The sequence below is a fragment of the Chelon labrosus genome (assembly GCF_963514085.1).
Source record: "Chelon labrosus genome assembly, chromosome: 13".
Lineage (NCBI taxonomy): Eukaryota > Metazoa > Chordata > Actinopteri > Mugiliformes > Mugilidae > Chelon > Chelon labrosus.
In genome coordinates, this window is record NC_140346.1 from 26,784,407 (window position 1) to 26,805,330 (window position 20,924).

The 20,924-nt window shown below is 43.7% G+C and overlaps 1 protein-coding gene across 1 annotated transcript in view; it reads left to right on the forward strand.

Annotated features, from left to right (window-relative positions):
- The window catches only part of sptbn4b (spectrin, beta, non-erythrocytic 4b), a gene marked incomplete at its 3' end in the record, with an annotated part of 48,280 nt that extends 34,041 nt beyond the window's left edge, over positions 1-14,239 (forward strand). Inside the window, exons 25-42 of the mRNA XM_084558422.1 lie at positions 1,286-1,549; positions 3,459-3,683; positions 4,130-4,219; positions 4,431-4,709; positions 4,842-4,972; positions 5,282-5,486; positions 5,712-5,957; positions 6,345-6,479; positions 7,112-7,356; positions 7,467-7,605; positions 7,937-8,021; positions 8,142-8,338; positions 8,473-9,512; positions 9,613-9,673; positions 9,978-10,234; positions 13,389-13,559; positions 13,764-13,806; positions 13,910-14,239. Of these exons, the coding sequence (XP_084414548.1) occupies positions 1,286-1,549; positions 3,459-3,683; positions 4,130-4,219; positions 4,431-4,709; positions 4,842-4,972; positions 5,282-5,486; positions 5,712-5,957; positions 6,345-6,479; positions 7,112-7,356; positions 7,467-7,605; positions 7,937-8,021; positions 8,142-8,338; positions 8,473-9,512; positions 9,613-9,673; positions 9,978-10,234; positions 13,389-13,559; positions 13,764-13,806; positions 13,910-14,239 (4,143 nt within the window). The remainder of the gene's footprint in view (positions 1-1,285; positions 1,550-3,458; positions 3,684-4,129; positions 4,220-4,430; positions 4,710-4,841; positions 4,973-5,281; positions 5,487-5,711; positions 5,958-6,344; positions 6,480-7,111; positions 7,357-7,466; positions 7,606-7,936; positions 8,022-8,141; positions 8,339-8,472; positions 9,513-9,612; positions 9,674-9,977; positions 10,235-13,388; positions 13,560-13,763; positions 13,807-13,909) is intronic.
- Between the last annotated feature and the right edge of the window lie 6,685 nt (positions 14,240-20,924).

The window sequence follows — 20,924 nt, forward strand, 5'->3', positions numbered from 1 at the left end:
GATTTCACTATGGGGGAGGTCAAATGGAAAAAAAGAGGCAGGGAGCAGGTGAACATTGGGAATGGTGGTTTGTGTGTGTGTGTGTGTGTAGCAGGGGTTCAGAATAGGATGAGGTACAAAAGGGGGCAGAAATATGAAAAGGAGAGGACGAAGCGAGAAGGGGGAAGGGGAGTGTGAGGTAATTTATGAGGCATTTTAATACGATGCGGTTTAATCTCTTCACACACACACACACACACACAAACACCACACATAGCTCCTAACCCAGCTCCAGTGTGTCTGTTCCTCATTATCCCAAGAAAATATTATTATTTATGACATTTTTACATGTAATTGTTAGGTCAGTGTCTGCAGATTGTGGTTCTCAGTTCAGTCAACCCAAACCCCGAACCCATAATCAGACAATATTCACATTTAAAAATCTGAAACCAGCAATAGTTTGGTTCAAGTAATTATTCTAACAATGATAGATTATCAGAATGGTTCCAATTTAATTATCCGTTGATCAACTGATGAGTTAATAGCCCAGTTTTACAGTCCATTGTCTCGTTTCATTGTGTTAGGTTAATAAGAATAATAGGTTTATTCATAGAGTTAAATGTAAACACGATGAATGTTTCATTAGTGTAATTACAGCTTCTTGAATGGGAAAATTGGAAAGGGTGTTTGTGGTTTTTATGTATTAATCAGACAAACATGGTTGTAAAGATTATTAACAGAAAAATACATTAATGATGAACCTACTAAAATGAGATGATGCATGTCAAGTGGTTCTTTTTACGCATCCATTTTACACATTCTGTTTATTTTATATTTACTTTCATTGTACAGTCAGCTGTTCTTGAACTGGTGCTGCTTATTTTAATAATAGTGTTCACTTCTTGTTCTCATCGAAGCTTCTTTCTTCTGACCTGAACCTCATTAGCTCGTTTTATCAGGGCGGGGGAGCTGATTCCATTTTGCAGTATTTCTTGGAATAGATTATCAAAGTGGTGAGGAAAGAGAGGTTTACATGGAACAGGGGTATGTTTAAAGATTTAGAGTTTATCATGAGACTTCACTGGTGCAATGTAGAGACACGATTAATCTAGATAATGACCTTATCATCATTGCAGCCTGTGTTTATTAACTCCAGCATAGACATTCTGGAGTGAAATCTGGAAACTTGATTGTTTTTTCTATTAAATCCCATTATATGTTCTTTTGACTTTGCTCTAATTATAGGTGGGTTGTATTTCTTAAAACACCTCTCCCTCCGTTCCTCTCTTCTCCTGTTCCTTTCCAGGAGGGCCAGCAGCTGATCCAGGAGAAGCCGGAGCTCAGCCCCGTGATCCGGAAGAAGCTGGAGGAGATCAGGGAGTGCTGGCAGGATCTGGAGAGCACCACTCAGGCCAAAGCGCGCCAACTTTTCGAAGCCAACAAGGCCGACCTGCTGGTGCAGAGTTACGAAAGCCTTGACCAGAGACTGAGCCAGCTGGAGTGTCAACTGGCCTACGTGGACCAGGGACAGGACCTCACCACGGTCAACAAGCAGCTCAAAAAACTACAGGTATGCACAGTTCAAAGTGTCCTTCACTCGGTTCCTGCAGCCAGTTGACCCAGAAACGTTTCTGAGTTGTGATCGTGTAAAGCTGGACATCATTCACTGACTTCCTGAAGAGTGGTTTTGTAGATCAGTGTGGTGTCTCTGGCCGTCGCCATCTTGGCTGTGCCTGACTCTGTTTAATACATAAGTGGACAAAGAGGTGGAACATGAATGGAGATGAAGCGGCCTTTATACGATTTAAATAGGTGCGTTCTGTAAAACTTCTCCCCTGTACAGTTGTCATAAATGGAGAAATTATCTCTAGAGACCAAAACAGTCATTTGTACCTGGTTGTAAACATGTTTATTTCTGCTGTAAAGTTAAATTTTTAACATTTTGGAGCCAGCTTCGAGTGGCCATTTGAGGAACTTAAGTGTTTGCTTCATTTGCTGTTTGGTTGTTCATCAGTTCTCAGCTGTTAGTGTCTGTTTTTTCTTTTATACCGTAACACTAGCTGAAGTTCAGGCTTGCGTAACGTTGTTTTTTGAGAGTCTTTAGCACGTCATTGTTACCAAAGAGCGGACGTTTGTTTCTTTTCGGATCATTTGCCCCTTTTTTTTTTATTGATTATCACTTTTTGCTAAGTTTTGACTCACAGTAATTAGTAAATATGATTCTGTGTCTCTGCTCCTTGGCATGTTGAACTGTCTCACACTGATTCACTGTTTATGTTATTATCTCTACACGGTCATGGCCTCATCTCATTAATATTCAAACAAAACATCATGTTTGAAAGTGACCAACTCATCGCTGCCTCATTGCAAAGCTTTCTGCTCAGCTTCTCGTCTCATTTCAGCAAAGTCAGACTCTTCTACTTTTACGCCAGCATTAATTTTTAAGTGGTGTTGATGGTTTTTTGGAATCACTATACGCCATCGGCATTCATGCCAACGCGCATCCAGCTTCTGAAGAGTTTCATCCCAAGATCATTTTAAAATACTGATGACTGGAAGGTACTGAACAGTATATTTAACCCACGGCTGCCAGCAGCTTGAGTTTTATTTGCCAACTAAATCATCAGGTTTCTTGTTATTTGATAATTGTATTTTATTTGTGTTTGACGTGTGTTATTATTATTATTAATTAACTATAAAACAAGCAAATGGCACATTCGTTCAGTTACACACTAGCTCTGAATTGTTCAGAAATGCTGTGTCATTTAATATTAAACAGCTGATTTGATTGTGGGCAGAGAAAGATTACACCCCAGCAGTGATTATGCTATTGTGAGTTTTAAATCTTTGTTCACATAGCAACACATAATGCTGGCCTCAGACTACAGGTGTTTAGGGCAGAGTCATCCCTGTATTTAATGTAGTTTATTGCCCTGCATGTAATTTTGGGATGTAATTCTTCATTTGCCCTCCAACACTGGTTGTTTGGAGTCACATTCATCCTTTCATTACCTCATCATTTCATCAGACATCTCTCCTCTCCCGCAGCATGCAGCTTACAGCTTCCTTTAACAATCCACCATTAGCTCTGCTTTACCTCATCATCCTAACTACACACCAGACTCCACTAACCAGTATCCATCCTGGCAAGGGGTACAGTAACTTTCACTACACTTCATCACTGTCAGACAACTTTTGTTTTGCTGTTTTGGTTTCAGTTTAAGTAATAAGCGACAAACCAGCAGTCACTTATGCTTTTCTGTCACACTCTCATCTCGCTCACTGCAATTTTATCTTCTCTCCGGTAATGATATTTATTTACTCCCACCCCGTGCACTCTCATGCCTCCTCTCCCCTGACCCAATCCCGTTTTCCATCCGATAACTTTCACTCTATTCCCTGTCTCTTCTCCACCATCCACTCCCCCTCTTCCTCCCCTTCCTCCCCTTCCTCCCCTTCCTCCCCTTCCTCCTCCTAAGACCATGGAGGCACAGATGGAGGACTGGTACAAAGAGGTGGGGACACTCCAGGTGCAGGCGGCCTCCATCCCGCAGCAGACGCAGGTCAAGGAGACGGTTGCCGAGCGACAGACCACAGTCGAGGCCAGGATGGTGCGTTTGATCGAGCCGCTGAAGGAGAGACGACGCATCCTGCTGGCGTCCAAAGAAGTTCATCAAGTTGGACGGGACCTGGAGGACGAGATTGTGAGTTGAAGGCCGTGAGCCAACAGCACAGATTCGTCTTCAGTATTTCGTTATTTACTGTTGCTACTCTTTGCACTATTTCCACCCTTTGTGTAATTAATTACAATAAAAGGTAATAATTTAATAAATCCTTAAATGTTTTAAAAACCAACCGTACAGTTCAATGTTGATGGGGGGTCAAGATGCATCCAGTGAATGCATCTTCAGCTAAATGGGATTCCACATGCTGCTGCTCAGACTAAAACGCTCTTAGCAGTCCCCACTTTGAATCCCACCTGAATATCACTTAAAATAATTTCGGTAAATATTTGTTTTTTCACTTGGTCTGATCAGATTCTGATCAGTATGCCCAGGAGTGCATGTGATTCACAACAGCAACATCTGTTAAACTTACAAATTACAAGTATTAATATTCAGTTTTGTGTTTCATGCTGTTGTTGTTGTAGTTGTGGGTCCAGGAACGTCTCCCAATGGCCATGTCTCAGGAGCATGGTTCTAGTCTGCAGGCCGTCCAGCAGCTCATGAAGAAGAACCAGGTAAGACAGTCAGAATAGCTGACTACAGCTTTAATCTCACAGAGGCTGAGTCACACAAAGGTAGCAAGGTGTGAGAAACACAATGTCCAAGTTTATCTCTATACATTCTCTTGTCTTCCTCCTGTAATTAAACTATAAATCTTTTCCTCGTTGTTGTATTTCTGTTTTCAACGTCTAAAACGGCCGCATGCTCTGTCCTGTTGTTTTTCAGACCCTTCAGAGGGAGCTGCAGGGCCACAGGAGCAGAATAGAAGACGTCCTGGAGCGGGCAGCGATCATTGCCTCCATACGCAGCCCAGAGGCCGACTGTGCCCGGGCCGGCCACGACCAGCTGGCCCACTTTTGGGCTCTGCTCTGGGCCGAGACCGAGAGGAGGCAGCTGGTTCTGGACGCCATGTACCAGGCTCAGCAGTACTACTTCGACACAGCCGAGGTTGAGGCCTGGCTAAGCGAGCAGGAGCTGCACATGATGAATGAAGAGAAGGGGAAGGTGAATTTAACCCTAACCCTAATGTCATCATGGGTCTATACAGATTACTACACAAGGGCACAGGCTGGCTGTATATGCACTATGTTAGAAGTATAACTCTTCCTTCTCTGTGCTGTTTCCTCCTCTGACCAGGACGAGCCAAGTACACTGCAGCTGCTGAAGAAACACTTGATCCTGGAACAGACCATAGAGGACTATGCTGAGACCATCGGCCTGCTTTCACAGCAGTGTCGACAGCTGCTGGAGATGGGACATCCAGACTTGTGAGTGTGTAACAAAAGCAAAACCACACACAATCCAAGGGAGATTTTCTATTGTTGCAATTTAGTTACCAAAATGCAGTTTATTTTGTCCATTATGACACTTTGACAAAAGTCAGTTGGCAAAGTTAACCATAAAAAATACTTTTTTGTCAAATTAAAACTTCATTTAAAAGGCAATTTTCACATTAAGACCTTGCTCGTTCACAGATTTGGGTCAAGATGCATGTCTTTGCGACTGCAATGCAAAAAAATTTGAGTCATTATTTATTTAGGATTTTGACCTGACTCTCTTTCTCCTCTCTTCCACAGCGAACAGATCAGCAAGCGGCAGTCCCAGATAGACCGTCTGTACGTATCTCTGAAGGACCTGGTGGAGGAGAGGAAGAGTCGTCTGGAGCAGCAGTACTGGCTCTACCAGCTCAACAGGGAGGTGGACGAGCTGGAGCAGTGGATCGCTCAGAGGGAGGTGGTCGCCAGCTCGCCTGAACTGGGTCAAGACTATGAGCATGTCACTGTAAGTGTATTGCCAGATGGTGGATGGAGGTGGATGAATAATAGATTTAAGTCACAAATTAAAATAACAACACTGGTCTAATTTGAATATTATGTCAAGTTATGTCAAATGTTACATGCACCAATTTCAACACCGATGTTTCACCTGTAATATATCATATTGAGAATAATAAATGTGTTTTTTCCTCTTATTGTTCTTCTTACCTCCACCCCACCATACCTCCAGGTCCTGCAGGAGAAGTTCACTGAGTTTGCATCAGAGACGGGCAGCGTGGGGCAGGAACGAGTGACGGCTGTCAATCAGATGGTGGATGAGCTCATCGATTACGGCCACTCGGAGGCAGCTACCATCGCCGAATGGAAGGATGGGGTGAACGAGGCCTGGGCCGACCTGCTGGAGCTCATGGAGACCCGTGCGCAGATGCTCGCCGCCTCACACCAGCTGCACAAGTTCTTCTCTGACTGCAGAGAGGTAAGAGATGTGAGGAACAAAGCTCGAGCACGGATACGGTACTAGAGATTTATTTAGTTTAGACAGTTTTTTATTGTTTTCTTGTGCAAGTTGATAGTTTACCTGAATTTATAGTAACTTCTGTGGTGAAGACAGTTAGAAATATGAGGAATGTTTGAAAATGTAAATCAGTTGCTGTTCACGCATCAGTATCCTTCAAAATAAGCAATTTATTTTATTTTCTTGGCCATGAAAAAAGCTTTTTTAACATAACCAGTTTGCAATATTGCTTTTAGAGTTACGTGTGCATGAAATATATATGCTAGATTTCTCAGTTCTTTTTTTCTACTAAGCTGAAAACATATTTTTTTTTAATATATAAAACTAAAGATACTTTCTGCTTCTTAGGTTTTGGCTCAGATAGAGGACAAACATCGAAGGCTGCCTGAAGTCCGGGCTCGGCAGGGCAGCACTGCCAACACCAGCACCCTGCAGAGACTCCTGCACAGCTTTGAACAGGACATACAGCTGCTTGTCACACAGGTACAGCAACACACACACACACACACGTTCCAATATTCATGTAAAGAAGCAGCAAGTCAAGTCCACGTCGTATTTCTAATATGACTTCATCTATTTTCTACATGTAGTTGCATGTGACGTTTGTTTAGTGTCCATCCTGAATGCAACGTGCTTCATAATTCATAGTGTTACACACGTAAGTTAGAAGTGGTTAAATACTGTCCTTATTTTATTTGGACTAAATTTCTAGAATGCTGATATCCTATTCTTTCAGCCAGTAAAAAAAGACCGAATTTAACTAACTTAATATTTATGTGATTAAATTAAATTTGGTGATTTGTGAGTCTGAGTCAGCCATTTCCATGGCAACACTACCTTCTTACTCTGCATTTAATTTTGCTTTATCTAGTCTCTGTAAAGCACCTGGGGAACAGAGACAGTGGTACATTTTACAATATCCTTACATCGAAGAATGATGAAAAACCACAGCTGCTCTTTGTCTGCTCTGGTGACAGAGCCTGTGCTATATGGCCCTGACTAAACACAGCTGTGTTTTGTGCGTCATTCGGCCAAAACAAACGCTTTCTCTTTCCACTTCTTAATTTGTTTCTTCCTCGTTCAGTTTCTTAAAATCTGCTCTCCCGCTCTGTCAGGTCCGTCAGCTGCAAGAGAGCGCAGCCCAGCTGAGGACAGTGTACGCCGGCGAGAAGGCCGAAGCCATCGCGTGCCGCGAGCATGAGGTGATGCAATGTTGGAAAGAGCTGCTGACGTCCTGCGAGGAGTGTCGACTGCAGATCACCACTGAGACGGACAAGCTGAGGTTCTTCGGCATGGTCCGAGATCAGTTGATGTGGATGGACTCAATCATCTGTCAGATAGGGACGGGAGAGAAGCCTAGGTATCCACGCTACACTGCTACTACTGTTGAATCAGTGTACGGCTGTCAAAGGAAATATAAGCAGATGTTGGTGCTGAGCTAACTGTGTGTGTGCTCTGTGGTTCCTGCAGGGACGTGTCCTCGGTCGAGGTGCTGATGAACTATCACCAGAGTCTCAAGAGTGAAGTGGAGGCACGTAGCCGGAGCATCCTTGAGTGTATCGAGATGGGAAAGACCCTGCTGGCTGCCAGAAACCCTGCAGCTGAAGAGGTTAGATTATGAACTTCAAACTGTAGCGCTGCACAGCAATAACAACATATACTACAGCTACTTTAAAAAGGCTGTTATGTGGACTGTTGACCAGGATGAACAGTCCTGAGGGTGTAACTCACATGACTAGGGTCTGTTAATGACAAGATATTTACCTGTAATCTGAGAAATTCAGGTGAAGGTGAAATGATTTGCCTTGAAAAAGCTTATTTTTTTATCATGATACACCAGATTTATCAAAATGCAGATTTATCTCTTATTTGTACAGCACAGACTAGAAAACTAACCAGACCTGTGGTGTTGGGACCCTAACCCTAATTTTGATTTTCAGATCAAGGAGAAGCTGGACAAGGTGATTGCTAAGGAGCATGAAATGTCTGAGAAGTGGGACAGGCACTGGGAAGTCCTACAGCAATGTGAGTACACATATACTGTATACAGATATACTTATAGTGTGACAGGGAGAGACAGGGAATTGAGAAGAAAAGTTTCCTCATTTCCCTTTGAATATTCTTCTTCCGTGTTCCTACTATCAGTGTTGGAGGTTCACCAGTTTGCCCAGGAGGCGGTGGTGGCAGAGGCATGGCTGACTGCTCAGGAGCCGGTCATCAATAGCAACGAGCTGGGCGACAGCGTAGACGAGGTGGAGCAGCTGATTCGACGTCACGAAGCCTTCCGCAAAGCCGCCGCCACCTGGGAAGAGCGATTCAGTTCACTGCGACGGCTAACAACGGTAATAATGTCATCATACACAATCTAGCCTGAATAATTTGTTACAAAATGCTAAAATTGTTTCCTAACAATCTAAATTTAAAGAAAATACTTCAGAAGACTGATATTAAAGCTGATTCTGTCGTCTTTCTGCAGGTAGAAAAGTTGAAAGCAGAACAAAGTAAACTACCCCCGACCCCTCTCCTGGGGCGTAAAGTCTTCCTGGACCCTCAAGATGCCTCACCTACTCCAGCCACTCTCCCCCGCCTACCAATCTCCCCTGTCATGAGACAGACTATCTATGAACAAAATGAAGCCAGTTCACCTCCCTCTCCCTCGCCTGCCACACCGACACCCTCTCCATCGTCTGTGGTTCGGAGACTGGGCTCAACAGTCGCCAACTACACCCCTGTGATGAACGGCTCCAGTTACCGCCACACCCTGGAGGCCCGGCATGCCGGTGTCGTGGGTGTGGCCGCGGGACTAGTCCAGCCTTCTCCTTCCTCGATAGCGTCTGTTGCCACAGCAGCGATGCTAGTGTCAGCTAACCAGGTACGAGAAAGTGCCAGCACAGCAAGAGACCAGGGGGCAAAGGTGATGAGCCACCTCCTGCCAGTTCAGGCAGCAAGGGAGCTGGAGGTGAAATCGTCCACGTATCTACGTCAACCTAAAATCAAACACCTAGATGATGCTGTGACGCCGCTGCTTGTAGCCAGTCGACTGGAGAAAGCAAGGGAGAGGGAGAGGGGGAGGGAGAGGGAGATGATGATGGGAGAGATCGGGACAGAGAAGGCAGAGGTGGCTGTGATGGCAGAGGTGGTGCTCCAGGAGCCGAGCCGGGAGCGTCTGCACAGCGAGCCCACCAGAGGGTCTCGCGGATCCAGGACTGACCCGCTGGGCCACGCTGAGCCCCAGGTCCAGACACACACTCACCACCGGGACCACAGGATAGAACGGCAGCTGTCCAGTGAGCAGCTGATCCAGGCACGCAGGGACGAGCTCCCTCAGGAGGTGTGGAGGGAACATGCCGAGAGGCGGGACAGGCGAACGCTGGAGAGGCAAACATCTAGCGAACAGGAGGGCCACGGGGGCCACGACAGTCGGCGGAGGGAGAGGGACAGACACCGGCTGGAGAGACAGGAATCCAGTGAACACGATACGGGGAAGGAGCACTCAGACAGGCGCTCAGGGGGAGGGTGAGACTTTGACAGTACTGAGGTCAAAGAAAAAAAAAACATGCAAAACCATTATTGAACAATTTTTGGTTTTCCTAATTGATATTCTTTTTTCCCACAGAGAAAAAAGGTCAACCATGGCAGAGATTGTAGAGCAGCTGCAAGAAAGAGAAGCAGCACAGGTTTGGAGATTTAGTGTTTGCAGAAACTCACTTCTGTTTGTTTTATATTTTTAGTTCATTGAGTGAAGTTTTCATCACATGACAAATATCTAACCAGAGAACACTGGGTGATGTAGAGTAACATGTACTGCATAAGGATTGGATAATAATGGTAAACTATTAAATGTGCTCACTGGTTCAAGTGATTCCTGATGACCCTGATGACATTAGGAATATAAAGAACAGCAAAGGTTGAGCAATGTTTTCTACTTTTACACTAAGATCCAAATTTCTTCTGACTCCATCATCTGCCCCCCCCTCTCAGGCCCGTGGTGAGGTCCCCCGCCTGCCTAATGGGATACCAGAAAAGTCTTCCCGTTCCGACCGGCCTCGAGCTCGAGACCGACCCAAACCACGGCGCCGGCCGCGACCCAAAGAGCCAGGAGAGACGACGCGGAGGTCCAGGTCTGCTCCAGCCCAGAGCAGCCCAGCTGTCCCCCAGCCGCCTACACACACAGCACACCACGAGGGCTTCCTTTTCCGCAAGCTGGACATCGAGAGCCTGAAGAAGAGCACCAATAGGTGGGTGTTCAGGGTCATGATGATAATCACAACAACTCTAGCACATGACAGGAGAGATAGAGAAGGAGGCTGGACAATGGCGTCATGGGTATCAGACTAGAAATTCTGATTAGTCAGTTTGGTTCCTCAGTACCAGATTGTTGGTCTGTTTCTCATGACATCGTTGCCCCCTCCATTTACTGATTCAACAATGATGACAGGGGCATGACTTTAGCATGCTAAGCTAAGAAGCTAACACACTCCGCTGACACTGCGTCTGACATGTTGAGCAGATGCATGACAGACACCGGCTCTGACGACACGTGGTACCTCACAGGTTGCCCCGGCGTGTTTGTTCAGCATTTTAAATTCTCAGCCTAGGTTGGATTTTCTCAGCAGACTTACTTTATGTTTCTACCTTAGCTTTCATACGTGTTGTACTCAAGAGATGCAAACTTATTGAGAAACGTGTCTGCAGATTGGAAGTAAAGCATTGTTTAGCAGCTCCCAAATATTTGACAAATTTGTGGCACATCTTATTGTTTCCTATAACTAACCGAAACATTAAGAAAACTGCGTTGGTATCCCCTGAAAGAGTTAAGTAGCTAATAAGTAATATATATTTAAAAAGGAACATTATCTTTGTCGACTTATTAAGCAACACTGCTAGTTGTGAGTTTGTAGTTCAAGATTTTCCTCCGTAATTAAGCAGTTTAACATCGGGTATCGGGTTAAACCTAAACAACCATATGAATGTATTCTGTATGTCATCTCTGATCATTAGGATCAGAATATGAAGACAGCAGTTACATGAATTAGAACAGCAGCCTGCAGATATCCCACCGCATGTGAAAACTTCATGCATGATGCTTTCAATGCCTCCTGATCTAACACGGAATAAAACACAGCAGAAGCTGGCTCACTAGCAGGCTGGCTGATGGGTGCCATGGGAGTGGCGGCTGACGGAGCTGCTGCCGGTCACATAACCATCCACACACTCACACACACACGTGCACACAAATGTTTCCTGGCTCCTCAGATGACCACTGTGCTTCCTCCAGAGAGACACCAGCACTGCCCTCTGGTGGCTGGGCTGACCACACTCACCTAAAAGCTCATCCTCTTTCAGCTATGGATGAGTCCCACCCACGCGCCCACTCAAGGCAATGGATGATTGTGTCGTATGTACATGCCCTGTTATGTACATGGCCAGGTAAAGCATAATCGAGAATGGCTTAAGTCTGGACAAGTGTGAATCTCCAAACTGCTCCTTGTTTGGCTTATTGTATGCTCTTGGCGCTGAGAAACAGAGGATACACGCAGCCCTTTAAGGAAGGATTGAGATTCAACCTGTCTCTGTTACATCTCTACCTGATGAGACACTGAGTAAGTTGATGTGCATGTTAATATTCTGGTGTTACTCAGGATAGCCACGAATTAGGATGTGGTGCATGTGAGCGGTGTCAGCCACTAGTTTCGTAAGTTTGATGTGACCTTTTGTTTACAGCGATCATTGCTATGAAATTAAATCATTCATCAGTTGTTAAGATAAAGGAATATCAATAAAAGAATTACTATTTTGTTTGAACACAAGTCTTATAGGGTGTCCACTAGACTAGAGGCCAGCTTGAAGTTCCCCCACCCACAAAATTGTTAACGGGCGAATTGGGGGATGTTGTTTACAACCTAATAGCTCTGATTGGCTGTGGGACTATCCAGTTGTGTGCAGTGGTACTTTTTTGTTTTGTTATAGACTGAAATACACCCCATAATGAAATCCAAATGACGTGTTACCAGGCTACGTCAAGTTACGCCCCAGTGCACCGAGTTTGTGCAAGATGAGTCTACTAAATCTTAATCTGAGTTTTATTTGAAGTTTTTTGAAAATGTTGCACACACAATGAAAAAAGCTTTAGCCAGACTGAGGTACAACTATATCAAATAAATGTATTAGCCAAAAATGGTGTGATCCTTTGCAGAGAACCCCTCTCATCAACTCATTAGCCTTTTACAGTGTTTTGTCATAACATGTGCTTAAGAACTCGTGACATTATAGGTTAAGTGTGTTTTTTAAATTAAAATTATGTTAAATGAGCTCTTGCAAGCGCCGTTGTCGTATCAGCAACTTCCAGACCTTATTTTCCCTCAAATGTTGGTGCTAGCATTGTCAGTGTAGACACCTTATCACATGCGCCATCGGTCCTTCTAAGTCCAAGTTCTGTTTCCATCGTCATTTCAGTGTTTGAAATCAGGATATTAAGCTGCACAGAGACAGCTTGCTCTGAATAATTCCTACAGTACTGTGCATATGTTTTCACATTAAAGCGAAGATGCTTTAAAACGAGTGTTTAGTCATCAGTTAACTTCATACAAAGTGCAGTAATCAGAAGAATCTGGAGCTTAGTATTCGGTGTGAACAACGTTTTCCCTTAAAGCAGCGTCCTCTGTATTTTGTTGAGAACGTGTCTCAGTGTCCTCTTCTCCTTCATGTAAACTTACTCAGTGACATCTGATCTGTTTCAGGACTTCTTGTTCTTCCTGTCTGGAGATAGCTCTTTATATGACTCTGGCTCTGTGATACTGAAGAGTCAATTTGGGACTGATCAGAATCTGAATATCTAAAGTGCCTTACATTTTTGCACAGTACTGTATATTTCAACGGAAGCTTTTAACTGGAATGCTGTGTGCATGTCAACACGCTCACAGTGAGAAAAGAAGCATGGCTGCTCTTTAAGTTGTGTTGATGCGTGTCAAAATGGCATTTAACCAAACTCCTCTTCCTCTTTTCTCCTCTCTCCCTCGGTGCTGCTCCTCTTGTCTCCTCCCAAGGTAAGTCAGACAGAAGCGCGCAAACTCTATGTAGCCTCCCTCCCCATCCCTCCATCCCCCATCTCCTCCGTCTGTCCGTCTGTCCGTACGTTCGTGTGTGTTTGTTCAGCAGTGTGTTTCCTCCTCCCTTCTTTGGGGCTGGTCCATCCTGCCTACCTACCTGTCTGCTCTGGTCAGGTGAGTGAGGTGTTAGCTTAGCGACAGTGACTCTGCAGCTCCTCTTGACTCCTCCCATGTCCCCCCCCTCCTCCACCACCACCACCACCTTCCCTCCTCCCCCATGCTCCCCCCCTCCACCTTCCCCTTCTCCTCCACTCTCCTCCACTATCACCTTCCCACACCACAGCAGGTCATGGGTCAACTTGTACTGCGTGCTGAACAAAGGGGAGATGGGATTCTACAAGGACGCCAAGAACACCAACACGCCCTACAACAACGAGCCACTGCTGAACCTCTCCCACTGCCACTGCGACGTCACCAACGGCTACAAGAAGAAGAAGAACGTCTTCACGCTCAAGTAAGGAGGCAGCTACTTTGCAGTTACAGTCTGTCTTCAAATCCGCTTTCTTGCACCCTAGCATAACTAAGGGATGGTTCAGTCCAGCCCTAACTATAAGCTTTATCAAAAAGGAAGGTCTTAAGCCTGACCTTAAAAATAGAGAGAGTGTCTGCCTCCCGAACCCAAATTTGCCACCTCCTAATTCATCTCCTCTCGTTGCAGGACAAAGGACGGCAGCGAGTTCTTGTTTCATGCAAAAGATGAGGTGAGCCATTATCTGTGTTTCTAATCCCATGTCAGAATAAAGTATTTGCAACAGTAGTTTTGATTTCACTCATCGCGCCTTGTCTCCCTCTCTCCCATCGCAGGACGACCTCAAAGCTTGGGTGACCAGCATCACCGCCAGTATTTCGGAGCACGAGGAGATTGCCAAATGGGGTCAGCCCCAACCAACTACCTCATCCACTGACGAGGGCACGCGCCGCGACGGCAGCAAGGCGGACAACAGGTCAGAGCGAGGCGGCGAGCGCTCGGACAGGGCTGACCGAATCGAGCCGGCAGACAAGGAAAAGGAGAAAGAGAAGGAGAGAGAGAAGGAGAAGGAGAAGGAAAGGGAAAGAGGCGAGCGGTCGGAGAGGTCGGATCGGGGCGGGAAGTCGGACGGAAAACGCTCGGAGAAGTCCAGCAAGAAAAAGTGAGCAGGGCGACGGATTGGTCGGAATTGAAGCATAAGAACTCCGGGTGGGAGGCCGGGCCGCAGACTGGAAGTGTACGCCCCCCTCCTTCTCTCCGCCTCCAACACTGTCAACAAAGCAGTTGTGTTCGGATGGAAAGTGAAGGATTGACCCAGGCTCACTCATAGGACGGACAGGACGGATTTGATTTGGAGCAGGAGACATGTCTCTCTCTCTCACTCTCTTTCTCTCTCTTCTGTGTCTCTGTGAGAACACGCAGAGTCGGTGACGCCCCCCCCCCTCGGTGGCTGTTTCAGAGAACTGCAGAGGACGGAGGTTTTTTTTGTGCTGCTGAAGCCCGGGGCAGCGTTAACACGAGAGAGAGACGGGACACGCATCACGTTAATTTGAAGGCTGTTACTGATTGCTGGTAGTGTGATAAAACGTAGCTCATACTGTTCCATGTTTGTTTTTTCTATGAGATGAGCTGTATCTGTATGTATTTCCCGTCTGTCTGTCCTATCTACTGTATCTATCTGTCCGTCTGTAAGTCGAGACATCCTACACTCTGTCTTATTACTCCTCGGAAAGAGAATGAAATTATGCCAAAACGTTTTACAGACAAACATTTTTTTTTCGTTCTATCCGCTTTATCCCAACTTAATCAAGATCTGGCCGTGATAAAAAAATAAAAAACTAGTTTTACTTTGAAAACAAACAGCACTGTTAACACATTCATTCAAACTCAGCTTGTATGGATCAACACTGATCTTCGGGTCTGTGCTGAACTGAAGGAGGTGGATGGTTTGAGACGTGAGAAGAGTAGAATGATCTGTTTTAAACTTGATTAAATAAGATCCTAAAATGCCTAAAATGATGAACTTAAAAAAAAGAATCTTTTCTTGAAATATCATCACATTTATCGTTTAAATCTGCCCACGAACAGCAAACAGAGCAGCTTCCCTTCTTTTGTGTAGAATTTATGTAGGATTACAGATTTTCAAGTGAAGATTTCTGCATGACAGTCGAGTCACACGGTGTTTAACCTGTGACAACGAGGACTACAGCACAGCTTGGACTACTTTCAAGTCTAAATTAGAGCGACGTAGACAGATGTACAGCTCTCAGACAGCTGCCTTCTTGGAGGACCGATCAGAAGAGATAAGCCTCTGATCCCCAGGGGCCTCATTCACTAAAAATACTTAACAAATACAGCTTTCACCTAGAAAATGGTTTTAGTTTTCCATGAATGGCATGTTTGGCTTTGGTCATAAGCACAAACTCTGGCATGTTTTTATTGAATGAGGCTTTCAGGGCTGAAGACAGGCCTCATCTGCTCTTTTATTCTCTTACAGCATCAAACTACTCATCGGATATTCTCTTATATGCTTTATTCACACACATCTGTTGCATCCGTTTTTATACAGAACTTGTTTATGTGTGTGTGTGGGTGTGTGTGTGTGTATGAGTGTGTGTGCTGATGCTCTCCGCTCCCAGGGTCTCCATAGCTCTCAGGTTACTTGTGTTGGTGTGTGCTTACCGTGTGCTTCACACATGTTCAATGTTTGTCCCCTCAGATGCCACCTCAGTCTTCCAGATATGTCCAGTCCACAACACGGATATATATACACACACGCATAGGTTCATACTTCTGTTTTCGTGAGGACCCCCACTAACATACTGCCCCTTTATCCTTAAATGCCTGACCCCAACCTTGACCCCAAAACCAAATCTAAACAGTCCCAAAGTGACGATCTGAAAAAATGTCCTCACTCACAAGGTCTAAAACTGCTCAAACTGGTCCTCACAAAGATAGACGTACAGATTCACACTCATCAGGTTTGAAATGTCCGAGGTTATAAACATGCAGCGGCGTGTTAAAGGTCCTACAACTGACATGACCGACTTAATTAATGAATAAACAAGTGAATGGACTGACACGCCACTGAGAGCCAGGTTATCCGACCGACCAAATGTGTAGTGGGTGGGTTCAACCGTCTGTTTGTCACAAGATTTGCATGTTTTGCTTGGAGAGAAATCACTCGTCTAGAGAAGCTCGTCTTTGCAGCCCCACTGACTGTGCATCCACATACAGTCTCTGATTTCCTGTTAACACACCATAAAGCCATAACCCACAGGGAGACAAGAACTGACGGAGTCTAATTAGCTGGTAGAAAACCAGCTGTGAAGGCTGATGAGTTCCTTTTCCAGCTCCGTTAGGTGCATCCTGGTCAGACAGCGTTTTAAAATCCTTTTTAAATTCCTTTTCTGCTTTTTATTATTATGTCACAGCTACTCTATGAAACACTGTTCACTGCAGTTCTGCTGTTTTTGAGTCTTTCAAGTCCAACTGAAATTCATTTGCATGCTGGTAGTTTGCTCCATCTGCTCTGCGGATCGCTTGTCAGAAACAAAAAGGGTTACGTTTATATTTTCGCTTTCATGACGGCATTGAGGTTCCGAGAGAAGATGTACGTTTGCAAAGTCCAAACTCTTAAAGTCTTTAATCTTGGAAAACTGAAAAGTACTGTTTTAAAAGATGTTAGCTGCACTTTTAGTTCTAATTAAGTTCTCAGAGGGCTCTGTAGTGCCCCCTGGCTGCTGGAGGCTGGAAATACACCTACTGGTACTTGATGAGTTGTTTTATTCACGGCCACAAGGGGGCGCAACAAGGACAACAAACTTCAGCTAGTTAGCAAGAAAAACACAAGATTTGTCCTTTAATGCAAGTGTTTTAAACAGATTTTCAGTTTAACAAGACTAAAATACTTCATGGTGAAGATAAATTAGCAGGTTTAGAGAATCTGCTTAACCTCAGCGCACCATAGCTAACAACAGAACTAACAACAGAGCTAACAACACTCCGTCTGCTCACCATCCACTTGGTCCCTCATTCTCCTGTCGCCAGTAACATACCTAAGATGTTCCTTAAATAAAAAAAATAAAACGACACTTTCACGTGATTTCAGTTGGACTTTAGATGCAGAAGTTTACATATTTCTTTACGAGCAGGTCATTTCCAAGAATCACTCTCAGAATTAGTTTTATATTTTTCAGATATCTATATTTGCCAGGGTGACGTTTATCTTTTTAAACAGTGTTATGACGTCTGGCTGTTCCAGGATTTTTAGGTTTTCACTGATTTTAAATTATTCTCTCCTGAAGCCGTCGGGCCGGTTTGTGTTCATCATGAGACACGTCTCAAAAAGGACTGTAATTTGTTTTTTTATTTATTTGTTTTCGTATTTTTACATACACATTTTATGCATCTTAATTAGGTGTGAATGCCGGATCAATGCAATCATTTACATGCATGTTGGACACAACAAACACAGTCAGAGTTAAGAGAAGTGAATTTTGAATGAGCAAAACTTCCATGTATAAAGTGGCACAGAACAGCATCGTGAACCAGCGCAGTGTGTTGCTGTTGATACACACAGGACAGACTGTGCAGGCTACAGCTGGCCCGTGGACAGATTACATCACAGAGTGTGGGATTAAAACTGTTTTACACCGTTGACACCAGAAATAACCAGATAACGTGTAAAGTCAATCGCTCAGATTCGACTCAGATGAATCTAAAAGTCGATGGTTTGGACGCCGGGGCGCTGCCTGTCTGTGTGTGTTTCTGCTGTTCTGTTCACGTCAGCCTCAGTCTGTCAGCCGAGATGAAATGACGAATAAAAGACCTTTGGGTTTGTCATTAATGTGTTTATAGTCGGCGTTTTCTTTTCTCAAATGAGTGTGAAGTTTTGCTGTTGAAAATGTTTCCGTGTGGATCAGTGTTTCCTCCCGTTATGATAAAAAAAAATTCAGTTTAGAGTCTAATTTGTGTTCAGGGATTAATATTGTTTATCGTGATGATGATGATGGTGTTGTCCATGGTAGCAATGAGACTTTATGCAACTTTTTCTTTGCACTAGGGACGCTGGCCTGTTGCGAGCTGAGGCCTGATGGTCAGTGGTGGTGGGGATCCAGCAGAGGGACGTCAGATCCAGACAAGCTGAGAGTTATCACGGTAGATCGAAGAAGGTTGTGTCAGAGGTTAGTTAGAGAAGAGCGTCAAATGATTACTCTTTTTTTCCTACAGTTGGTGCAAAGGGATTAACAAGTCAAGAAATGCCTGCCAGAGGTTTATAAATGATTAATTGTTTATGTCATTGTGTAATTAAACACAGAATACATTTGTTTTAGGATCAGTTGCAATCAGATGTTTCATCTAAGTAGTTTAGGTTTTTATTTCCAACATATTGAACAGTAAACACCTAAAACTCACATGACTAGAGTCTGTTAATGACCAAATACTCGCCTGGAATCAGAGGATGTTGGTTCTCTAATGACACATGTGAATGGGGGTGAAACTTTTGGGAGTTTCTGTCCATCAGTTCCTCATTAGAAAACTGCTAATTGTGAAAAAGAAGATGCCATGCAGTTTAATTTGAACAGCATTTTCTATTTGCATGTCAGTATCTGATAGTTTCAGGTGTGCTACCACTCATAGATGGTCCTAATAAAGTACTAAACCCTAGGAGTCTTTTAGAGCTGAAGACTTGGATGAAACGTCTTCAAGAAAACTCAACCAGCCCCGCTGCCTTTGTTCTGGTTTTGTCTTAGAGACGCTATGATCTGAATGACTGAGAATCTTCACGGACCTCTCTTGAGCACCTTTTGTTGTTTCCTGATCGTCTACAGACCAAATTATTATTCATTTAAGCAAATTTAACAGCTTAATAATCCACTTTTGCTCATTCATTTTGCATTTGACGAACGGGAAACGGCTCCTCTTCTGTTTTCATGTCACCCCTCAGGAGCAGGTCAAACATCACGTCCAGCCTCTCATCACGTTCATTGTTCATCCGTCACCATGGCTGCTAGCGTACGGACAGAAACAGATGTTCAGCCTTGATCTTGTTCACACACACACACACACACACACACTTACACACTGCCTGGAATATTACCACAGATGACGTTGTAAAGGGCTCAGTCACTTAAGTAGATTTCTTTAGCCTTGTGTTTTTGAGGACAATCAAAGCTGCTAAATTTAGCAACACATTCATAAGAACTCGCGCTGTTCAGTCAGTATTTTAGCTGTATTTTGTTTTATAATTACTACGAAGCTGCTTTTGTGGACACATTTATCGGATGTTATTATCTATAAATGCTCTGGTTTAAAGAATTATCCCGTGCTTTTAAAACCAGGTTCATCATCAGTTTCCTGATAACATTTGCAGCATATTCTTGTGTCGTTAGTTTCATCCTCTCTCAGAGTTTTAATGCGTAAATACAAATCTCTGCTTAAAAATGACAAACAGCACAATCTTTCTTTAGATTCACATGCATACAAACATTAAAACACACGTTTCTGTTTAGCATCCTTCCATTAAAACGTGCAGCCTTCCATTTTAAATCATTAAGTAAGAGACATTCATTTTATTGTTTTATAAAGAGGGCATCATCTACTTGTCTTGAGATAATTTAAGCAGCTACAAACACTTGGGTGAAACAGTCATAGTGAATTTTTTGCAGCATTTTTATTCATTTATTGGTGTGGTTCTCACATTCGGATGATTCAGGCAACACCATTTAGTCCCAGCCAAAGATAAACCACTACATACTCTATATAAACCGGTGTTCCAGCTGATCTGCTGCCACAGTCTCTCCCCTCCCAGGAGCCCCAAGCACCACTGTCTATCTGCCCTCAGCCTGTCTGTCTCTCCCGTATGCCTGCATACAGCAACCTCATAATGTACCAATATATTTGCTCAGAAGTATTTTCTGTAAAAAAACAAACGAAGGATATAAGTTGATCCATGGTGACACTGGGAAAACTGCCCCTTGTCCTTGCGCTGTTCAACCGTGTTGATGTGGGATTGTTTCGTACCACGAGTGGGGTTAAATAAAACGATCCACGCCACACAAACACATCAGGACAAAGAGGTTGCATGAATGACATAGTCTCTATTACGGTACTGCATGTCTTGAAGTCCCATCTGTCCACTATACAATCACTGTAACATAGCGGGGCGACACAAACGTGGAAAAAAGGGGTGAATGAACGAACCAATAATGTATAAAATGATCAGAACCAACTGCAAATCATTGACTGTGTACAGTTGTTTCTTTGAATTGATAAATACAGATTGTGATACTGAAAGATAACAATTGTGTCTGTTTTTTTTTTTTGTAAAGCTTTTATTTGAGGTCTAGGCTCTTTATTTTGAACACAAAAAACCTTTGAATGAAAGTCAAGTTTACGGTCTGATATCAGTAACCCAGATTAGGACGAGCTAATTTAAAATAGACAAAATTTTAAAACAAATTTTCAGTGCTGGATCCCTTATTTATATCTGTAGAGGAACTACAAGCAAAGTGGAGCACATCTAGATAAAACTCCGACAGTAAAATAATTTTAAACTTAAAACACTTTAATTTTTACAGTCCTGGTTTATTCGTATGAGAAAAGAAACATGAAAATGTCTTAAAATATGTCTGAAAAAGTTTTAAAGTTTACATAAATTATTTGAGGAATATTACTGCTCCGTCAAAACGAAATGTGTTGTTTTAGTATCATAAATTTGATTTTAATCGTTTTTCTTTTCCTGAGTTGTTCCCCTATGTTTCTAGAGCTTTTATTTTGTAATTTAGCCACGGCACCGGAAGCGGAAGTACACTACGGAGATTTTTCAGTGGCGCACAGTCCGCCATA